The following is a 19,859-nucleotide window of genomic DNA, read 5'->3' on the forward strand; positions in this document are numbered from 1 at the left end:
GCACATCTGTCACTAAGATTGCAATTTTTGCTCGTTTAAGTTATGACAGAAAGTCCAGAACAAAACTTTAGAAGAACTGGGAGTGAGTTTTCAAGGAAAAGGGGACAGGGGATGGAGAATCTGGGAGCTATTCATAATGGGTCTACATCACTTAATCCAGCAGAATATTCCAATTTATACCTGAATTCTTAATCAGAAATAGAAAACACAAAAAAGACTGTGATACCTCATTGACACCTCTGTTATTTTTTCACCGTCTCCTTTAATTTGTGTATTTATTTGCTTTAGTTTTTATGTTTTAATTTATATATTGTCTGGTTTTAATGCAAATCCCCCACTGAAGGCTGTAAGGTGGGGTTTATACATCACTAAGAAACCACAAACCAAAGCAAAGCAGGAGAGCAGAAGTTCTATTTCTTTCTTACAAGTCACCTTAAATACCTTGTGAGCTGAAGATAAGCATTGCTTGATTTTACTCTTGATATTCCTTGTGCTTCTCCCTTGCCTCTTCCCTCAAGAAAACCTCAATCCAAATTCCCCCCCAAAGTCAGGATGCCAATTTTTCCTTCAGGTTTGGTTCCAGTGGCTGTCCAGGCATTTCTGCAGCACAGGAGCTACACTCCATAAAATTATATTCTAGGCAGTGAAACCAGAAGGGAATAAAAAGAATTTGAAGTAGTTTGAAATATAAAACAATAATTTATTTTACTTCATTTTACTTGTTAACGTTTGTAGCTAATGATGATTTCATGAAACTGCTTTTATAATTCAATACATTCAAATCTATAAAGCAAACAGTTACTACCATGGGCTTTTCAAATTCCACAAACTGTCTTATATAAACAAATCAGCTGTACATGCACGTTTCTTCAATAGGTTGCAACATTTGCAAACATGCTTTAAAATCCTTTAAAGCTGCATAATAGTGTACTTTGCCTCAGGCTTTTCAGATGAAACCTCTATACTTTCTTCAGAAACCTTAAAGAGAAAAATGTTAAAATGTTGAGCATAAGTCTAAAAACTGTTTGATAAATGTTAAGTATTAGAAGAGAATGATTCTAATTCTGAGTTTAAACCTTGAGCTAAGTATTGATAAACAGCACTCTGTGTAGAAGTGAACACCAGCAAAAATAATATCACAAAATATGGTTTCACAAAAAAAAATAAAAGTATGTGCAGTTGCTCTTGTGGGTTTCTTGCATTTTTTTTTTTTTTTAGGTAAAGAAAAGCACGGGTACCTTTTAATATGAATATAGTTTAAGCAAATTACCTGTGTAAGTATGGTTAATACATTTCTGATATTTAAACACTTCATGTAAAAGGTAGCAAGTAAAAAAGTACAATCAGTATTCCAAAAAGCACTGCTAATATTGCCTTTGAAGGAGATGGGCAAGCTTCCTCTCCACTGCAGAACGGAGATCCTGGCACCCACGGCTGTGTAGAGTTCACTGTTTGAACTATAAACTTGGTGACTGTATCTTATATACAAAAACCTTGCCACATTGAACGAGGCATTGATTCCTACCCCACTGGTAGTGTTTTATGTACATAATTTAGCACTGGGGATTGATTATACAGTAGTCACTGACAGGAAGGAATTGTACACCCGCGTGCCGTCCGGTGACTTCGTTCCGTGGGTTAGCAGTTCTTGGATTGTCATCCAATTGTCAAATATTTTTTTGTTTCTCTTCTTCATCATTTTTTTGTGGCTCAGTTCGATGATGTTCATCTCCTTCTTCTCCTCCGCGCCTTGCTGCTCCTTTAAGCACTCTAACCTGCTCTGCATCATGAACTCCCGCCGCCTCCTCTGCTCCTTGGCTTTCACCAAGTGCTGCTTCCTCTCCTCCTTGCTCCAGTACCGGCCCATCTTCATCTCACTGATGGCATCGTCATCCGTGGTCATCCCACTGCGCTCCTCCTTGATCTTTATGGCCCTTTCCCTCAGCAGCCTGTCCCTCACCGGCCTCTTGGTGATGTAGCGCGTCCCGTCGCTCCTGACCTTGACCTTCCACTCCATCCTGGGCTCGCTCTGGCCCGAGGCCAAGTCCTTGCACATGCTCACCAGGCTCATCTGGCTCTGCGCGTATTCCACGGCGGATTTCTGCTGGATCAGCTGCATGTAGCTCTGGTAGTGCTGGGCGTGGGCAGGGATGTGAGCGTGTTTGTACGGGGAGTGGTGGTAGGGGGACACGTAGGAGCCCGAGGGCTTCTGACCATGAGTGGGGCTTTTGCTGCCATCGCTGCTGCCTTTTCTCTCCTTGCTCTCCAGCTGCTTGCCAAGGTCAGGATCTTTAGTGGAGGCGTGGCATTTAGCAGCGCTGGATTCATGGCTCTCCGAGCCGGCACACGGATTCTTTTGGGAGACATTATACGCCACTGCCCCCTCGTTTCCTTGACAGTTAATGCCTTCTGCAGTTCTGCGCAGGGAATTGTCAGGGGAGATCTCCAGCGTGAGGGGAGTGCTCCGGCAGCTCTCGCCCGTGTTGTAGGCACTCGAGCTGTCCTTGTCAGACTTCTCGGGCAGCTCGGTGATGTCCGAGAGCTCGTGCCTGCGGACGTCGATGCTGGTGTTGTAGTTTCGGAAGCCGCTGTTGTGCAGCATCCAGGGCTCCCGGTACTGCTCCTTCAGCTGCTGCATTTTGTGGGCCCTCACGATGTTCAGGCACTCCAGCTCGATGTTGCGCAGCTCCTCGTTGAGCATCTCCAGCTCTCTGTCGACGCTCTCCTGGTCGCTTTTGCTCATCTCCAGGGTGCTGTTATGGTAATACAGGGTGTAGGGGTTGGCAGACTTCACCTGGCACTTCAGCTCCAGCAGCTCCCGGAACCGCTCGCACTCATCCACGGGGATGCCGAGGAAGTCGACGTCGGTGCAGTCAGCTGAGATGAACGACTCGTTGCTGAACTGCATGTCCCCACTGCCCAGGGTGTCGTGGCTGTAGGTCAGCTTCTTCTGGCTCCCCAAAGTGTTGGAGGAGGTGGTGTGATCGTCCCCGTTGTTCTCCTGCTCGGAGCTCTCGTCGTTGCGAGTGCTGTCGTCCGTGCGCCCCACGCCGCTGTCCTTCTCGTGCTGGTTGGACAAAATAGTGGCTGTGTCTGTGGTGCCTCCATCCTCCTCGTGCTTCTTCTAACAACAGAAACAGCAGGACACAAAGAAAAATTATTGCGAGCACAGGAAATATTTCAAGGTGTTTATTTTTAAATAGTTCTCCTAATCCGTCACTTTTTACACTTCCTGCGTCTTACATTGAAAGAGCATTATTAAGAACTCAGAGAAAAAGTGCTGTGGATGTTCTTTTCAGAAGAACATGCGGTCTGAGTTTCACCTATGCAGCAACAGTGTCAGAAGTCACATTTTCAAAATGTTTCTCCTCCCACTTAGGTGCACAACAATATCTACTGTTGTCCTGTAGTGCCAAAGTGAGAGCATGTCTCCTCACAACATGGGGATGCCACTGAGGATGTAGAGTTCTAGAAAACTTTAGAAAAAAAAACTCTAGGCAAAAATTGGAAACTGCTTAATCATAGCAGAATGATGGAGAATATAAGCCCATATCTGTGGCCCTGCATAAAATTTGTAAATTAAAAACTTTTTCTTTGCCTTTCCCCCCTTGTATAGATCTTTCTTCAGTCATATGCCTGAGCTGTCCATTTGGGTTTCCAGGTTTTGGGAGGCTGTTTCCAGTCTGGGCATGCACATCAAATAGGAGACCCTGTAAATCAGCTCTCTGCCTGCTCTATCCACCACACACCCAAGTACTCCTCTAAGTGACCACAGTGACAGGGGATTTCCAAGAACTGTGATCATGCTGTTGTAAGGGGCAAAGCACAAAAGGTACTATTTTAAAACATCTTGGTCCCTGAGATGAAGTTGTGGACAGTCATGTAATATCTTGATTTTACAGAAAGTCCTTGTGCCTTGATCTCAGTGTCACTTGAGACACCAAGTGTAGTCAGCCAAGCTCAATATTGAATATTGAGTGCAGCGGGAAGTTTGACAGCCCTGCACACCAGAAGGGCAGTACCTGCTGAAGCATGCTGGCAGTAAATTGCATTGCCTGGTGGTGCTGTTCCTCTAACATGTCCATGTGCAAGTCATCCAGAAAATCGTTTCTGTCATCATCCATCCATCCTTCATCCAGCTGTGTGGAAAGGGAGGGAAAAAAACAAACCAATCGTTGTCAGAAGAATGAAGACTGACATAAATTACAGCTTTTCTTTTGTGGGCAGTGGTTGGGAAATCTCAGGAGATTCCTTCCTGTGACAGTGCTGCCATGTCTTGGGAAGGAGCCTGTCCTTGTGCTAAGTGTGGGTATTGACTGTGCTACCTCCTCCCACAGCCGCCTCCTTCTCCAACAGCAGGGTTTTATCTCCAGCAGCCCTCTACACATGAAAAAAACTCAGTCTTTTGATCCATGGAAATACTCGAAAGAGTTGGGGCAGTTTTGGTTTGTGCACAACTTGATTAGGATATATAAAAACACTCCAGAGCCCAAAGCTCGAACACGCCTCTTGTGAGGCAGCATCAAACTCCAGAAGGAAAATCTGGCTGGGGTCTGCAGGACATTTTTACTCCCATTCCCAGTTATCCCCACGGGAAAGATCAGAAATATCCAGGCTAAGAGGACAGTGATGATCCTGACCCCGTGTCTCCAGGTGCACTGGCAAGAGCTGCTCTCCCAGCATCGGGAGCAGAGACAGATCAAACAATGGTGCTCCCGGCTGTTTGTTCAACACCTTTGTTGTGCTAATCCCTGGTCTACAAAGGGATCTGCTTCAACCTTTTATTACAGCTGAGGAGGCTTCTTGACAGTATTCAAGTACTTTAAGAGACGGTGTATGAAGGGCTAAATAATAGTTGTTTTAATGAATGAATAATCAATAGCTATAGGAATTGGAGTTCAGCATGTTCTTCAAAACTGTGGCTCAAAACCATTCATAATACCTCGCACTGATGTTTGTAATAGCATTGCAGCCCATATAAATCAGCAAATGCCTTAGAAATTGAATTTTAATATAAAATATATATGTAAGCACCACGACTGCTGAATTCCATTATTTTAGACCATATGTATATATATGTGCAGTCATACATAATATATCATATATATATATATGTATAATATGGTTTTAGGTAGACTGGGTAGATTTAAACAGCTTGAACAATTTGAAAGAACTGCTTCCTACAAAACAGCAACTGTTTTAATTAAGACTCAAGTGAGGTTTTTTTGTTGCCACCGTACCTGAATTTCTGGTCTTGCCACAAGTAAGGAAATATTCTTGCTCTCCTCGCTGGAGAGAAGTGCCACAGCTTCCTCTCGGTTCTGCACCTCGATGCCATTGATCTTTAAAGAAAAAACAACACCATGAAGTGTTTTCACAGGGACACCTGGACGCTGTGATGAGCTCCATGGAAATGCTTGGCTGGATGGATCCACTTGCACATCCCCAGCCTTATGCAGAGAAGTGCTGGGCAAGTGTGGTGGTTTGGACATGTGATGCTGTTCCATCTCCCCTGCAGGGCACCTGCAGAGCCTTGTTATGAGGGCAGGAAGTGGAATTCTGGGGTTTGGGACACTCGGAGCACTTCCCACACGTACCTGGATGATGCGATCCCCCTCCCGGAGCCGCCCGTCCTTCGCAGCGATGCTGTTGGGGTCAATCTGCAAAATAAGAGAGCTCTGAGTGCACTGCAGGTTTGGGAGCTCAGTATTTACTTCCCCTTATTTCCTGAGTGGTGCATTTTAATGGAAAGTCATAGATTTAATTATTAGTTTCTTTGCCCAAACTGATGCGAATAATTTGAAACGGCTCTGCACGGTGAAAAAATGTTGCTGCATAAAATGCTGCTTTTTTAATAGAGAGGGAGAAAGAGAGACAAATGGGCCCCAGATGTTTGCAAATAAAAGTGTGTGGGGATTTTTATAATTTATGTTGTTTCACGAATAATCAGGAAAAAAAATTAAAGGGGGAATATATGAAAATACTCTGAAGGCATCATCTGACGGCATCATTGTTAATATAATGAAATTTGACTTGAGTGGGAGCAGGACTGCACTAAGTTTGGAGAAAAGGAAAATAATTAGATTTCTTCCAATTACTGCATTTTGGCTGTTTATTCAACATGGTACAAACAGAGGATGAATGTCTTAACTGCCCAATAATGCAGCTGAAAAGACAAATGGTATCTTATAGAAAGCAGCTCAATCTTACCTCACTCACATAAATACCCATGTCATCTTCATCATCCGTTCTGTAACAGACAGTGAGGCCAAGCTTGTCCTGGCTGTTCACTCTGTGTAAATCCACTTCCTGAGGTTAAAAAAAAAAAAAAAAAAAAAAAAAGGAAAATACATTGTCAGTGAGACACTGGTGAGTGATGGAAGCAATTTTTCAAAAGCAATGAAAATATTTTGCTTAAGTGATATACTGGATGTCTTTTCATTTCACTTGTAGACGAGGTTAACTTACTGAGCAAAACATGATTATATACAGACAATCAATACCTGGGACATTTCTGACCCTTCAATCAATAGGAAGTCATTTTGAAAATAGACCTTTTATTGATCTCAAGGAAGAAAAATTACCTATATTTCATGTAGAGGTAAGACTTCAAAGGCTAAAATACTTATAAAGCATGATTTCAATATCTGTCGCAGCTGATACATATTTCCTAATAAGCAGGGTAATTCTCTGCCTTTTCAGAAAAAAACTATAATACCCTATTACTTTAACTAGTATAATTTTCATGAAGTCATCTAATAAATTTCTCAAAAGCGTGACTGAAGATCAATATATTGTCACCAAAGCATTTGGTATTGGTAATAGAAACATAATAAGCATTTCAGTATCTTGCAAGTGTTTGGTTTCAGCGGGTCACAGTGGTCTTGTTAATCTCAGAGACATTTAACCCATCTTAAAAATGTATGTTCTTCCTCTATGCTTCTTTTTCCACGAGGAATTCCTGAGGGTTATTATTTATTTTATTTCTTCTGTGTTTGCCTCTGCTGTGTGACACTGGTTGGTAGGAAGGGTTATAAAATCCATGGAGATGCCCCCGGGCTGTGGGATGTTCCTGGCTGGTGACCATCCCTGTGGCATCTTTCAGTCCTGCCTTTTTGCCTCTGAGGGATATCCCGGGGGTTCAGTGTGTTTAACCAACTTATTGTGACTGCTGTGCTGCTCCTGAGGGTGCTGCCAGGGGGAGGGGAAGGATTTTGCTGCACAGACAAAGGTGTGAAAGCACCTGGAGTTGTGGTTTTACTTCCTCAGGTGAGGGGAATGAATGAGGCTTGGCAAGGAATTGCTCCTCCTCATGCCAGGCAGGATAGAGGCAGATCTGGGGCTGTGCTGCAAAGGGAAAAGTGGGACCAGGCAAAGGGAAAAGTGGGGTCCCAGGGCTGTCCCAGCCCCAGGGCAGCCCCTGCACCCTGTAGTTGTGCCTGGACTTGCCATTCCAGAGAAAAAGTCCTGATAATGCTGCTCCTTCTTTCTGACATCTCTGTTGCTGTGCCATTTGGAAGGGGCAAGACAATAAAACAAGCTGATATGAATAATTTATTGGTGTGTCTAGCTGACAGCTGCCAAGATCAGCAATCTCATGTTATTTACTTGCCAACATGTGTAATTTCTTTTTTTTTCCCCCCTAAAGAAGCATAGCTGTAAATGTCAGTGACATTTCAGCTGGTATTTAAGTGGTTTCAATCAATAGTATCCATGGTGAACTGCTGTGCTTTTCCCCCCCTCTTTTGTTACTTAAAGGTTTGAACACAATGCTTTAATAGCGGGGTTTTCTTCAGATTTCTAAAGCTTTGGAGCTTTCTAGAGAGGAGATGGAGACTCTTCAGAAGAAAGATGAGACAAAGTGGATTCAGTTCTGATCTCAGCTGATCCTCCAGAATGCCACTGCAGTCAATGGGTTCATGCTGCATTTACCCTTGGAGTGAACCTGGGGTGAGGTGGGAATTTGTGGACTGAGCCTAATTCAGGCCCAGAACGATTCCCACATTCCCTGCGTACTTCAACAAAAAAAGTTTCATTATCTTCAGGAATGCTTTTATATCCTTTATTGATTTGAAAACGTGGCAAGAAATTTGTGCTGTGGCTCATTCTACTGCTTGTCATACTGGCAATGAAAAAAATACATATATATAATGTTAAAACCCCCCACAAAACCAAACAGAAATACACGGTGACTTTGGCCACTGCTTAAATAGATCCTGTGTAACTACAAACACTTGGAGTGAAAGGAAAAGAGGGCGCAAGCTGTTATTTTCATTTTTACTTGCCACATGTTTTGACTAACAATAGGTATTTTTCCAACAGTGCACAACTATTAAGGGTATCATAATTAAAAGTAAAGCACGGGTTTCTATTTAAAATGAACCATCTGAGACGTCACCTGTGATATACTGGAAGGTGATAAATCATCAGCTAAATTAAATAATATATATTTTGGAAGGAAAAGGCCTATCTGTTGTTCAAAACACTCAGAAATGAAGCAGCAAATAAAGCTAGAGCAGAAAAAAACCTTACAGAGCAGGTGTTTAGAACCTGAATTTTTATGAGTAATTAATTGACAGACTCACTCTTGGGTACAATCCCTCTAGTGTTTGGTAGGAAGAGAGAAAGTCGATTTGATGCTACACAAATATGATAATTTTATGAACTTAAACATAGGAACAGCTGCTTTCTGTGGGTCTTTGCGTCACTGAAGTTTTAATATAATCATAAAGGTTTGAAATATTTGAGAGATAAAAGTGTGCAATTCCAGTTGGAGTTGAAGAATCAACACCAAAGTCTTCAAAGCAAAGGTTATTTTCCATATTCAGAGGCAAGTCTGTGTAATGCAGAGAGATACATGAAAGGGGAAAATAGAAAACTGGTACCTGCAAGCACAGGTATTATGGCAGCTTGAGTAATTGAACCAGGAGTTAATTAAACAGAGGAAGATTAATAAGGGCCTGGAGAACTTTAAAGGTGTAAGTTCCTGTGTTTGCAGTGCCACAGGACTTGCCATTCCTCAGAGTTTGGTCTCAGGAGCAGCACTCCTGGGCAGTGGAGGGGACACACTGAGGTTATTCCACACCTGCTCTGCATCCACAGAAAGCAGCTGGCAGGCAGAGGTGCTGCCCACAAAGTGTGGGAACGTTGGGGCTGGGTTAAAGTGCTAAATGTGCAAATTCCATCTATGAGGATTTTTACACTCGCAGATAACTCAAATCTGCTTCTTCAGATCAGGTAAAAGTGACATTTTGAGAGATGTTCAAAAGAGGATTTGGATGCTCTTTCAAAATAATCTGTGCAAGAGAAGTGTCTGAAAGATTATTGGCTCCCCATCAAATGCAGAGCCAAGGAGGGCTCACAGAGCTGGTTGCTGAAATCCATCTGGCATTTGCAGCAAGACAAGAAGAAATGAACATGCCCTGTGACATTATACCTGCAACCACTCATCATAATGAATTAGGAGCAAGTGATAATAGTAAATTAACCTCTATAAGCTCAGAAGATCCTTCATTTGCAGAGGATTATTGAATTATTGTACTGCTGATTTAGAATTATGGCCTGCCTGCAAATTTATAAAAAAATCAGAGTCCTTTCTCTAACAAGACAGAAATGAGCAGTAGAGATCTGAAATGACAGCCATGGGTAAAAATAGTTCAGTCACTCAGAAAAGCCTCATCCGCAGCTTGCATGATAAGTGTTCTGTCCTGCTCCCTCTCTCTGTAAGATGTGGTGGGTTTTTTTTTTCTGTGCTGACCTCTGCCATACCTGACCAGCAGGGTCCCCTGTTTTTGCTATTCCATTAATAGGTTTCACGCAGAAAAGAAAGGGAAATAAATACAAAGAGTTGTTTCCTTTTATACTGTACAAGGCCTTCTTGCTGCTTTTTGGCAACTGACCCTGCTACAGCAGGAGGAAAAATCCCGTCCATGCTTTCCTGAACCTCAGAAAGTAATCTTTATATTTGTATTTTCATATCAAAGTCGTTTTCAGCACAGGTAAATGGAAAAAAAAAAGTCTCAGCCCTTCCCTTTTCAAAGGAGAAAATGCTATAAACCAGATTTTCTTTCCAAAATTCTCTGCCCTAGAGAAGCAGAAATCTACCTGGAGGTTTCTGTGGCAGCCCAGCTCTGCGATAGGAATTTTCTGTCAGACCACGGAGGCTGGACCAGCTTTAGTCACCAGTGCTGCTGGGGAAGGCTGAAGAAAAGCGTTTCCCACCCTGATGAAAAGAGGTTTGGGACGCCTCAATAAGATAACTTGGAGGATGCCCAGGCTCTCTGCCAAGCAGATGGGCAGAGCTCCATGATTCAGACCTTTCTCACACAGCACGAGGTGTCGAGGCCAGGCTGAAAACCTCCAGGGAGCTGAGGGAGGACAACCTTTCAGTGCTGCCTTGCGAGCCAGATGAAACGTTTTACCACTTTTGCGTTTGTTCCAAACAAAGAACATACAAATATTTGTGTTAGAAAGTACAGCTGTGAAGCTTTTTAAACCTTTACATATTCAATCACTGCCTGAAGCAGGCCTGCTCGGGCTGCAGCTCTTTGTATTCCGAGACACAGCAATGCCTTGAGAAGCTCCTGATCAGTGCAACTCCCTGCAGAGCTGGAGTTTTCATAGAGAAGAAATATATTCACATAAAAGATGCTTTGAAACCCTTTGCAAACTAGGATGGAATAAAAATTGCAGAGTGCCTGTGATGGAGCCTTCCAATTTGTACGTTCAGAGAGTCGCCTCTCGCCTCCCTTGCAAACAGATTATTGGAGAAGTAAAAGAAAAGTTTCAACAGAAGTAGCAAAGTACAGCAAAGGGGAGAGCTTGAAAGTACTTGGTACTCAGCCTTTACTCATGGTCTCCTAAAAGCAGTGGAGTAATAATTTCAGATCTTGAGGCACGTTTTTTTTTTTGTGCTCAGTGTGTTCATCTTTTGCTGACCAGCTGTTGTGGTTTCATGCTGGGAACACTGGGAGCTGTGCGCTGGGTGGGCAAAAAGCTCTTTGAACGAATTTGGTGTTCTCCTTCAGTCTTTTGACAAGAATGCTTCATTTCTGTCCAAGACTGAGTGAGAGTATCAGAGGGAAATTTCTCAGCAGTAGCAAACATTTAATGCAATTTTCATCTCCAAGCTTCACTGACTCTCAACTAACCATTCAGTTGAGTTCAGTTCTTTTCTTGGAAAGAAAGACCTACATACAAGTTGCATATTGGGAAGGGTGAAGACAGAAAGTCAAATGGGAGGGAACAAGCCCCTTTTTGATGTAGAATGCTCTCCTTTGTAATGTGAGAAAGTTCCACTGAGAGAGCCCTCGCTTGGGCTGTGTCTGACAGCTGGACAGACTTGTTTGAATAAACATATTAATGCATAACACTGCTGGGGAGTCCCGGAGTGACATTATTCTTCCTTTATGAGCCTGAAATGACTTCTAGCTGGGCCTCCATGAAGAATGAATGTACTTTTAATTTATAATAAAATAGGAGTTCACAATTTAGTTCCTCTTTACTTGCGGCACGGCAACTTCAAAAGCAAAGAAATGGTATTTATTTATTTTTGTAGTAGAAAATATATGGCAGTTACCTCTGAGTCATCAATTTTAAGACAAATGTCGAGATAAAGCCGAGAATACAATTTTGGCACCTCAGCAATCCTGCCAGCATAAATTCCTTCCTATGGATATTTACATTGGAGGTTTGTTGCGAACTTGGCTATTTCACCTTTTTTTGTCTTGTTTGCTTGTTACAAATCACTAACCAGTCAGTTATAGACCATAAAAGTTTAGATGAGGAGCTTCTGATTTAAATTCAAAGCACATTTTATAGACATAGAACCCCAGAAGGCTGACTTGATGGCTTTCTTACTTTTGACATTCCTGCTGCAGTCAATGAAACAGTGCCTTTGTGGTCTTTTAAAACATATCTATCAAAAGGCAAACAAAAAAGCAACCAGCCAGTTGAGTCCCTGTTAGCACTTTGACCTTACCATTGATCATAGTCTTTACAATTTGAACAGGAATCTTTAGTGGTTTTTAAGAAATACTATTAGGCTACAGAGACTTTCCTAATGTTCATCTGCCTGTTTTACTGAGCTGATCACCTTTTGCCATCAAGTACTATATCAATGTCAAAATTATTAATGTTCTGGTTTAAGGCATATTAAGGTTTGGCTACTGCAGTGCGTGTGTTTAAACTGTTTTCAGCTCAACTGGTTGACCTTCTAATGGAAGCATTATAATTTATCCACAATATTAGATTTCCTAAAAAGTAGATTTTGGAAAGATGCTGGCAGAAAACACTGTTTTGTTCTACATTTTCCTTTGAGACTGAAATCTATATTGTATTTGTTTTTATTTAAGAGAGAAAAAAAAAGGAAAAAAGGCCCTTGTTTGAAAAGTAAGGCCTTGAAGTCTGCTAAGTAGCATTGGTTTTACTGGCACTTTGAATTTATCCTGCCTTTGATTTACGTTTGTATACAGAGATGAATTGCTACCAGATCCGCAGAATTTGAGAACAGCTTGCAAACTTTTTATGGGGTTTTAGTCCTTGATCCTGCAAACACTTTTATAGAAGGAAACAACCTGGTGCTCATAGAATGACTGAACTCTGCTCCCACTGAAGCTGTTGATAAATCTCCACCGGTTTCAGCAGAGCTTCAGGCAGGTCAGCACTGCTTGCTTTGACAAATAGGAGTTAGCAGGACCAGGATCTAAGAAATCAGAAGTGCAAGCCAGCTTAAGGGTATTAAATATTCTCCTACCGATGAACTTGGATGGATCAGCTGGGTCAGATATTGCTGGCAGTTATTTAGAACCATTGGGATACTTTGCTACTATTTATTACAAATAATTAAAACACTTCATTGGGTCAGTACTGCTTAAGTATCTTGCAGAACACCACAGTTTCTATGCTGCACCTTGAATGGTTGCGAGAGGTTATTAAATTTATTAAGCAGGTTAAATAAATTTATTAAAATTAGGAATGAGAAAACTCAAGATGAACTTCTGATGGGATATACAAGCATTAAAACCAAAAGTGATTTCTGAAGATCTGGCAAGGAAAAGGGCTTGCATACCTTCATGACGGGTTCAACTTTTATTATCTGTAATTTCATATGTATACATATGTCACTTAAGTAATGAAAAAGGAGGAACAGCTTAGTATAGTGGCAAATCTATCCTAGCCTTGTCTTGTAAATTTAACATACTTCAAAATTATATGATCAAGAACATCTGTTTCGCAGCCAGGAAATATTTAAGGGAAGCTCACACATTTTTACTGCGGTTATGTGGAACAGGTTCTGCCACTCAGCAGAGCCTTTCACATTTTCAGAAAGCCTAAATCAGCACACTTACACAGAATTTAATTAAAGGAATCAATGACTTCATTATTTATGTTAATTCATTACCTGAAGATCATCAGTGCCTGGCTCACAGTTCAATGTTGCTGATAAAGGTATCAGCAACTAGTGAACAATGTTATCACAAACATCTGCTCTGAAAAGTCTTTTCACTTTTTACAATTCAAAGACCTTGAGGTGCACATGGAAATGAAATAGTTACTCAGACTAAGTACCTCCAATTCCAACTCATCCCGGTCCATTTCTTGATGAATTCCTCCCATGTAGTCATTTGGGTCATAGTATTCATGCACAGATGGATGGCTGGGGGAAAAAAAAAAAGGTCTTTTTTAGGATAGCACTCAGGACTTTAGTAGAACTTGTTAATGCATTCCAAGCTTGTAGGGGAGATGATGGACTAACCCCCACACCGAAGAGCTGTGTGTGGTTAATTCTATAAGCTACACCACTTACCCCAGTAAGTGTTTTAAATGAAAATTCCATGTATTGTAGGAGGACAGCCTGCTGCTTTTTACTGCTTGAGCTCTCCCACACTTCCACTGCCTTTACTTTGGAAGTTGTAAGCAGCGTAATGCTCTTGTGATCACTGTTTTCTGTGCTGGATTGTTTTATCTGCAGTGAAAGCAAACTCCCTTTAATTCTCTGTTAACTAGATACATGTCTGAGGCTATTTATGTAACAGCATCTGCTAATTGGCTGGGATAGTCAAGTTGTTTAGAGGCAGGCGAGATTAATCTGAATGGGATTGGGAGAAGTGAGAGGAAACACCAGGGAAAAATGACTCTGCTTTTGCATGCTGGGTGACTGCACACCCAGAGAGCCGAGTGTGGCCCTCACATGAGAAGGGCTGTGAGGGAACACCAACACCTCCAGCTCAGAGGAAGGACACTGGTGATCCAGCAGCTGGGATCTGTCTAGTGATTAAGGAACAATATGAAGTTGAGAGGGCAAAGCTGGAATAATGCAGGCATAAATAAATAAACCATAGAATGATAAAATCATGGGGTGGAAGGCACCTTAAGGAAAATCTCATTCCACCCCTTCCATGGGCAGGGACACCTTCCACTAGTCCAGGTTGCTCCAACCTGACCTTGGACACTTCCAGGGATGGGGCAACCACAGCTTCTCTGGGCAACCTGTGCCAGGGCCTCACCACCTTCACAGGGAAGAATTTTTTCCTAAATGATTCATCAGGAATTGATCTTTGCCATTTTCTAAGTGTAACTGGTTTTGCAGTTGGCAAGTCAGAGGCACTAAAAGCCCCTACGGCAGGTGAGGTTGGGAGGTGCAGTGTCGAGGCCCTAGGAATAATCATGTCCTCTCCACAGCCTCCAAGCCCTGCTGTTTGTGCACTGCAAGCTCAAAGCTCCAGCCTTTGGTCAAGTATTTCCACTAAATCGTGCTGCTACACTTGAATTTTCAATGGGCTGGGAATAGGTGCTGGAATATTGGCTGGAACCATCCCTCAAGTATCAGCAGAGAGAGTCATGAGAGGAACAGACACTGCACATGGAATGGTCCTGGCTCAATGTGTGAAAGTTAATGTGCTGTGAAAGTCGCCCAGGGGCAGTGCAGCATCAGTGCCTGTTTGCAGCCAAACCCTGCTCCATTTCCCAGGAGCGCTGGCAGGGGTGTCTGAGAGGTGCACAGGGACGGTGGGCGCACACCAGTCCTGCCTCTCGCCAAGCGCAGGATCAAAACCAGGAGTTGCTGTGGCTTGACCAGATCAGTCCCTCACGCACAGCAACTGAGAGGGTCAGAATCCTTTCCATCCCCTGTTCCCTGTGGAGATGCGTGGCAGGATGACATGCAATCTGCAGGGGCTCCTTGGGGAGCTGTTTTCCTCTCCAACAGCATGTGAGGGCGGGGGGTGTGTGCGCCAGGAGATAATTGCCATTTGTATTTGTAAGTACAAAAGCATCAAATTACCATTAACAATAATTAAAATTTGATTCTAAAACATCCATGACAACACTGGTAAGTAATTTTAGTCCCAGAAAATAACTTATTCGGGTAACAGCGCTGCAGGGTTATAATAAAGTAATTAATACACTGGAACAGAATGTAGCAGCTCTTAGCATTACACAATTTATGGCAGCCATAAAATTAAAGTTAAAACATAAGCAACCCAAAGAGGCAGTGAGAGGAATTACAAAATGCAATAACTTTATCCATCAAATGCCAGCAAAAAAAAATGAGCTTTATGAGGCCATGTTGTGACTCAGTGGCATTACTCATGTGAGTAATGTCTCGCTAATGCGTAGGAAAAACGAAAATGCTGTGAGTTATGGCTCAGTGGTGGATCAGTCCTGGCTGCTTCTGGGAGTACATGTTTACCAGCAAGTGAGGTGAGGTTGTGAACCCCTTCTAACACGCCACGTTCACAGAATCAGAATCACCAGGTTGGAAGAGACCTACAAGATCAAGTCCAACCCAGCCCTAACACTAAACCACGGCACCGAGTGCCACATTCAGTCTTTCCATAAACACATCCAGGGATGGTGACTCCACCACCTCTCCGGGCAGACTATTCCAGTATTTTATTATTCTTTCAGCGAAAAACTTTTTTCTGATATCCAGCCTATATTTCCCTTGGTGCAGCTTAAGGCTGTGTCCTCTCGTTCTGTCAGTTGCTGCCTGGAGAAAGAGACCAAGCCCCACCTGAGCACGGCCACCTTTCAGGGAGTTGTGGAGAGTGATAAGGTCACCCCCGAGTCTCCTTTTCTCCAGGATAAACATCCCCAGCTCCCTCAGCCGTTCCTCACAGGGTTTGTGTTCCCAGCCCCTCACCAGCCTCGGTGCCTCCTCTGGACACGCTCAAGGGGTCTCAACATTCTTCCTAAACTGAGGGGCCAGAGCTGGATACAGCACTCAATGCCCTTCCTAAACTGAGGGGCCAGAGCTGGACACAGCACTCAATGCCCTTCCTAAACTGAGGGATCAGAGCTGGACACAGCACTCAATGCCCTTCCTAAACTGAGGGATCAGAGCTGGACACAGCACTCAATGCCCTTCCTAAACTGAGACACCCAGAGCTGGACACAGCACTCAATGCCCTTCCTAAACTGAGACACCCAGAGCTGGACACAGCCCTCGAGGTGTGGCCTGGCCAGTGCCGAGTCCAGGGGCAGAATGACCTCCCTGCTCCTGCGGCCACACCAGTCCTGATCCAGGCCAGGATGCCACTGGCCTTCTTGGCCACCAGGGAACACAAGGATTTTTGAGGCTCAGAAAAGCATGGCTTACTCTGCAGGCAGCAGGTAGGGGTCCAGCACGGGGACGGGCGGGCTGGGCGAGCCCATCTTGCTGAGGGCCATGATGTGCTCGAAGGTGATGTCGGTCTGGGTGCCCACGTCCACCAGCTGCGGCTCGTGGGCCGCGCCGAAGGCCTTGGCGCGCGGGGCCCTCCTCAGCACCTGCACCACGATGGGCTCCTTGGCTGTTTTGAACGCTTCCACCGCCTGCTCGTGGGTGGCTTTGGATAAATCCTTCCCATTGACCTGTGGGGAGAAAGCAGCAAAGCCGTCAGGGACCCAGCCCCAGCTTCCAGACATCCCACGGTGTGTGCAGCCAGTGCCCGGAATGATCCCGCAGTCTCCTGCATCTCTCATTTTCCCTTTTCACTACAATAACTTTACAAATCCTCTGCTCTGCCTTTGATTCTGATAGATTTCACTGGGCTGGCTCTTTGAGGTGCAGTACAAACCCACACCCCGTTTTGTTTCTTGCAGATTAGAAACCCCTCAGCCCTTGTTCAAGTTATTGATTCTCCTGCAGTTTCTCTAGTTTTGGCTTGTTTTTTAGACTCTTCACCTTTTTGCTGAACAAAAGCAAAACTACAAAACTATGTGTTTGTGTCTGATAAACAATTTTTCAGATGAAACATGACGGCAGTACTCAGTCACTGCAATAAAAAATTCCATTTTAGAGCAGTGGACTAGAAATAACAGGAGACACGCCAGGCCATGGAATTGGGGAGGCTGAGAAGAGAATTCACACACTGCACTAAGTACACACTGTAATGTTTGGTCACATTAAAGTAAGTGGGGCACCTAAATGAGAACATTACTCAGCAAAATAACTGAATGTAGCCCATAGGTAACATATTGCCCAGGGCAAAAAGCTGGCTGATACGAAGAGGGTTAACTTGAGTGCAGAATAGATTGAAAAGGTCAAATTCCTGCTGAATTACCTTGTGCAACTAACACTTCTTTCCCCCCCATGTCATCTTAGGTTTGCCTGAGAGAGGTGATGACACCAGGATTTTTGTGAAGCCAGCTGAGAAGGGAAGGTGTTAGCACGACATTTACATCACACAAACACTTGCGCTGCACGATTGCTCCCACTAATGTAAAGTTTGGCCTGGTCAAATTAAATATCATTAACTCGCCCAATTGAGCAGATCACTTCAAAACAGTTTGTACAGCTGTAAAATTAGGTTCAGCGTAATGTTTTCTCTGGAAAAAGGAAATGCTGATTATGGTTTGAGTTTTATTATTTGCTGCAAATTAAACGTTGCACATTTTACTGTGCGCATCCTTTTTTTTTTTTTTATTTTCTTGGTACAACTAAACCCAACAAGCAATCAAAATAAAAGAAATCTAAATTGCAGCACATAATGTTTTTCAGAAATGCGCTCAGAATAACTCTTGAGCAGGAAACTATTCATGTAGATCCTTTCTCCATCTTTATAGTAAAACCTGGTAAAGGACAGATTTCCAGTTCATTCCCAAATGTTGTAATGAACCTGGATTACAGACAGTTTAGTACAGGCCTGCATTTTAATTGAGGTTTCTTAGGACACTTTTATTTCTGCAAATCCATGGACTGGCATCCTCTTTGTGCTCTCCTATGCAATTGTTCCATAAATAATCATAACTTCAAGGACAGGTTGATGTCATGCAAGGAACAGGCAGTAGTGGCTGGACTGTGTCATAAATTGTTACTACAGGAATTATTTCCAAGCAGTTTCCTGACTATGTTGTCTGCAAGCTGATAATGCCATGAAAAAGAAAAGGTGCTGCACAGTCAGTAAGAAGGACACGGGACCAGATTTTAGAACTGGAGTGATGAGCCAGCTAAATTTTAATCTAAACCCTCTCCTCCTGCAGAGGGACCTTGCGTAGAAAAGGTTTGTGACTTCCTGGCGTTCAGCTTTCAGTTGGTAAATTGATAACTCTGCAAGCAGAACTAGATTTGATGGGTATACGATTTTAAAGTATGGGTTTGATAAGATGGCAATGATTTCGGTGAAATGAAAGCATAAGTCACTACACTGCTGTTATTATGGGTTTCTTAACCCACTCCAAAGATATGGTTGGGGATTTTGTCTTTAAAAGTTAATATTTCTATGAACTGTGGCAGCACTCACATCATGTCAGGCAAACAGTCCTCTGGACAGTAGCTGTCCACATGATGAATGGTTTTGGGGTCAGTGTGTGGATCCCTTGCAAGACACTGGTTCCTAAACATCAGCTGAGTGGAATCCTTTTAGCTCTGCAAGTTCCTGTTCTGCTCAGCAGCCTTGGCCACTGTGGTGGATGCTGACCTGTGAGACGTGCTCAGAACTGCCCTAACAAGTGATGAAAGAATGATGCAAAAATATGCTTCAAAGTGCTTTACAGCAGGAATTACATTTCTGAATCTGATTCCGAAAACACCTGCAATAAGTGCCATAATATGTGGTAAATACTGAGCAGTGAATAGTTTGTAATTACTTTTTTTTTTTAAAGCATTTCCCATCTCAGCACACCAATAATACCATTTTCCATTAAAGGGAAACGAGGATGGCAGTGCTAAATATCTGGATTATAAAAAGCAGCAATTCCCAAGTCTGCTTATGCATAACAGAGACAAATTGCTTTCTGGTCTAGAAATAAGAGCAGGTATTGGTATTTTATTCTTAGTAGCACAAAAATGATGCAGAAGAAAAATATACTGGGATGATCTCAATGGCCTGATTTCTATTGCCTGTGTAGAGTCAGTACTTGTGACTAATCCTGAGTCTTGCAAATAGGTGATACTAATATGCTCAGTTTCTATCTGGAAAAACTGTTACAATTGACAAATAATTATTCCCAGTGCTTAAAAGCCAATAAAATACATATAAATAAATTAAATAAATAAATCTGTACAGCTTTGCTAAAGAAGGAAAAGGAGCTTTATATTCCTAGACTTTATTCCTAATGCTGCTGAATTGTGCTCAGCAATTTTTTTTTCCTTATAAACAGTTACATGTGAAATAACACAGGAAAAAAAAAATCCACGCAGATGAACACTTCAGAAGACTGCCAAAAATGACAAATATGCATAATTTCTGAGGAACACGCCATGTGACAGAGACAATGGGATCTTTCATGGCACAGAAGATGGATAAATTAACTTGTCTGAAAGGGAGAAATGCTTAGCTTTTGGACCTTCTTAGCATAGAAAATATACTGAATATGGAGAAAGCTGTAGATAAAGTGCAGTGACTGGAGTTAAACTGAGCTGAATGAACTTGGGT

General features: G+C 42.8%; 1 protein-coding gene across 2 annotated transcripts in view; it reads right to left on the minus strand.

The window, feature by feature from the left end:
• Nucleotides 1–679: 679 nt before the first annotated feature.
• The window catches only part of PDZRN3 (PDZ domain containing ring finger 3), a 130,587-nt gene continuing 111,407 nt past the window's right edge, over nucleotides 680–19,859 (minus strand). For both annotated transcript variants that reach the window (XM_066195195.1, XM_066195197.1), the window contains 7 exons: nucleotides 16,601–16,854; nucleotides 13,570–13,657; nucleotides 6,211–6,309; nucleotides 5,598–5,660; nucleotides 5,241–5,342; nucleotides 4,023–4,139; nucleotides 680–3,124 (listed from right to left, as the gene is read on the minus strand). In XM_066195195.1, the coding sequence (XP_066051292.1) occupies nucleotides 1,571–3,124; nucleotides 4,023–4,139; nucleotides 5,241–5,342; nucleotides 5,598–5,660; nucleotides 6,211–6,309; nucleotides 13,570–13,657; nucleotides 16,601–16,854 (2,277 nt within the window). In that variant the 3' untranslated portion in view covers nucleotides 680–1,570. The remainder of the gene's footprint in view (nucleotides 3,125–4,022; nucleotides 4,140–5,240; nucleotides 5,343–5,597; nucleotides 5,661–6,210; nucleotides 6,310–13,569; nucleotides 13,658–16,600; nucleotides 16,855–19,859) is intronic.

This window comes from Chamaea fasciata, unplaced genomic scaffold (genome assembly GCF_029207755.1).
Source record: "Chamaea fasciata isolate MVZ Bird 193981 ecotype frontalis unplaced genomic scaffold, bChaFas1.0.hap1 SCAF_13, whole genome shotgun sequence".
NCBI lineage: Eukaryota > Metazoa > Chordata > Aves > Passeriformes > Sylviidae > Chamaea > Chamaea fasciata.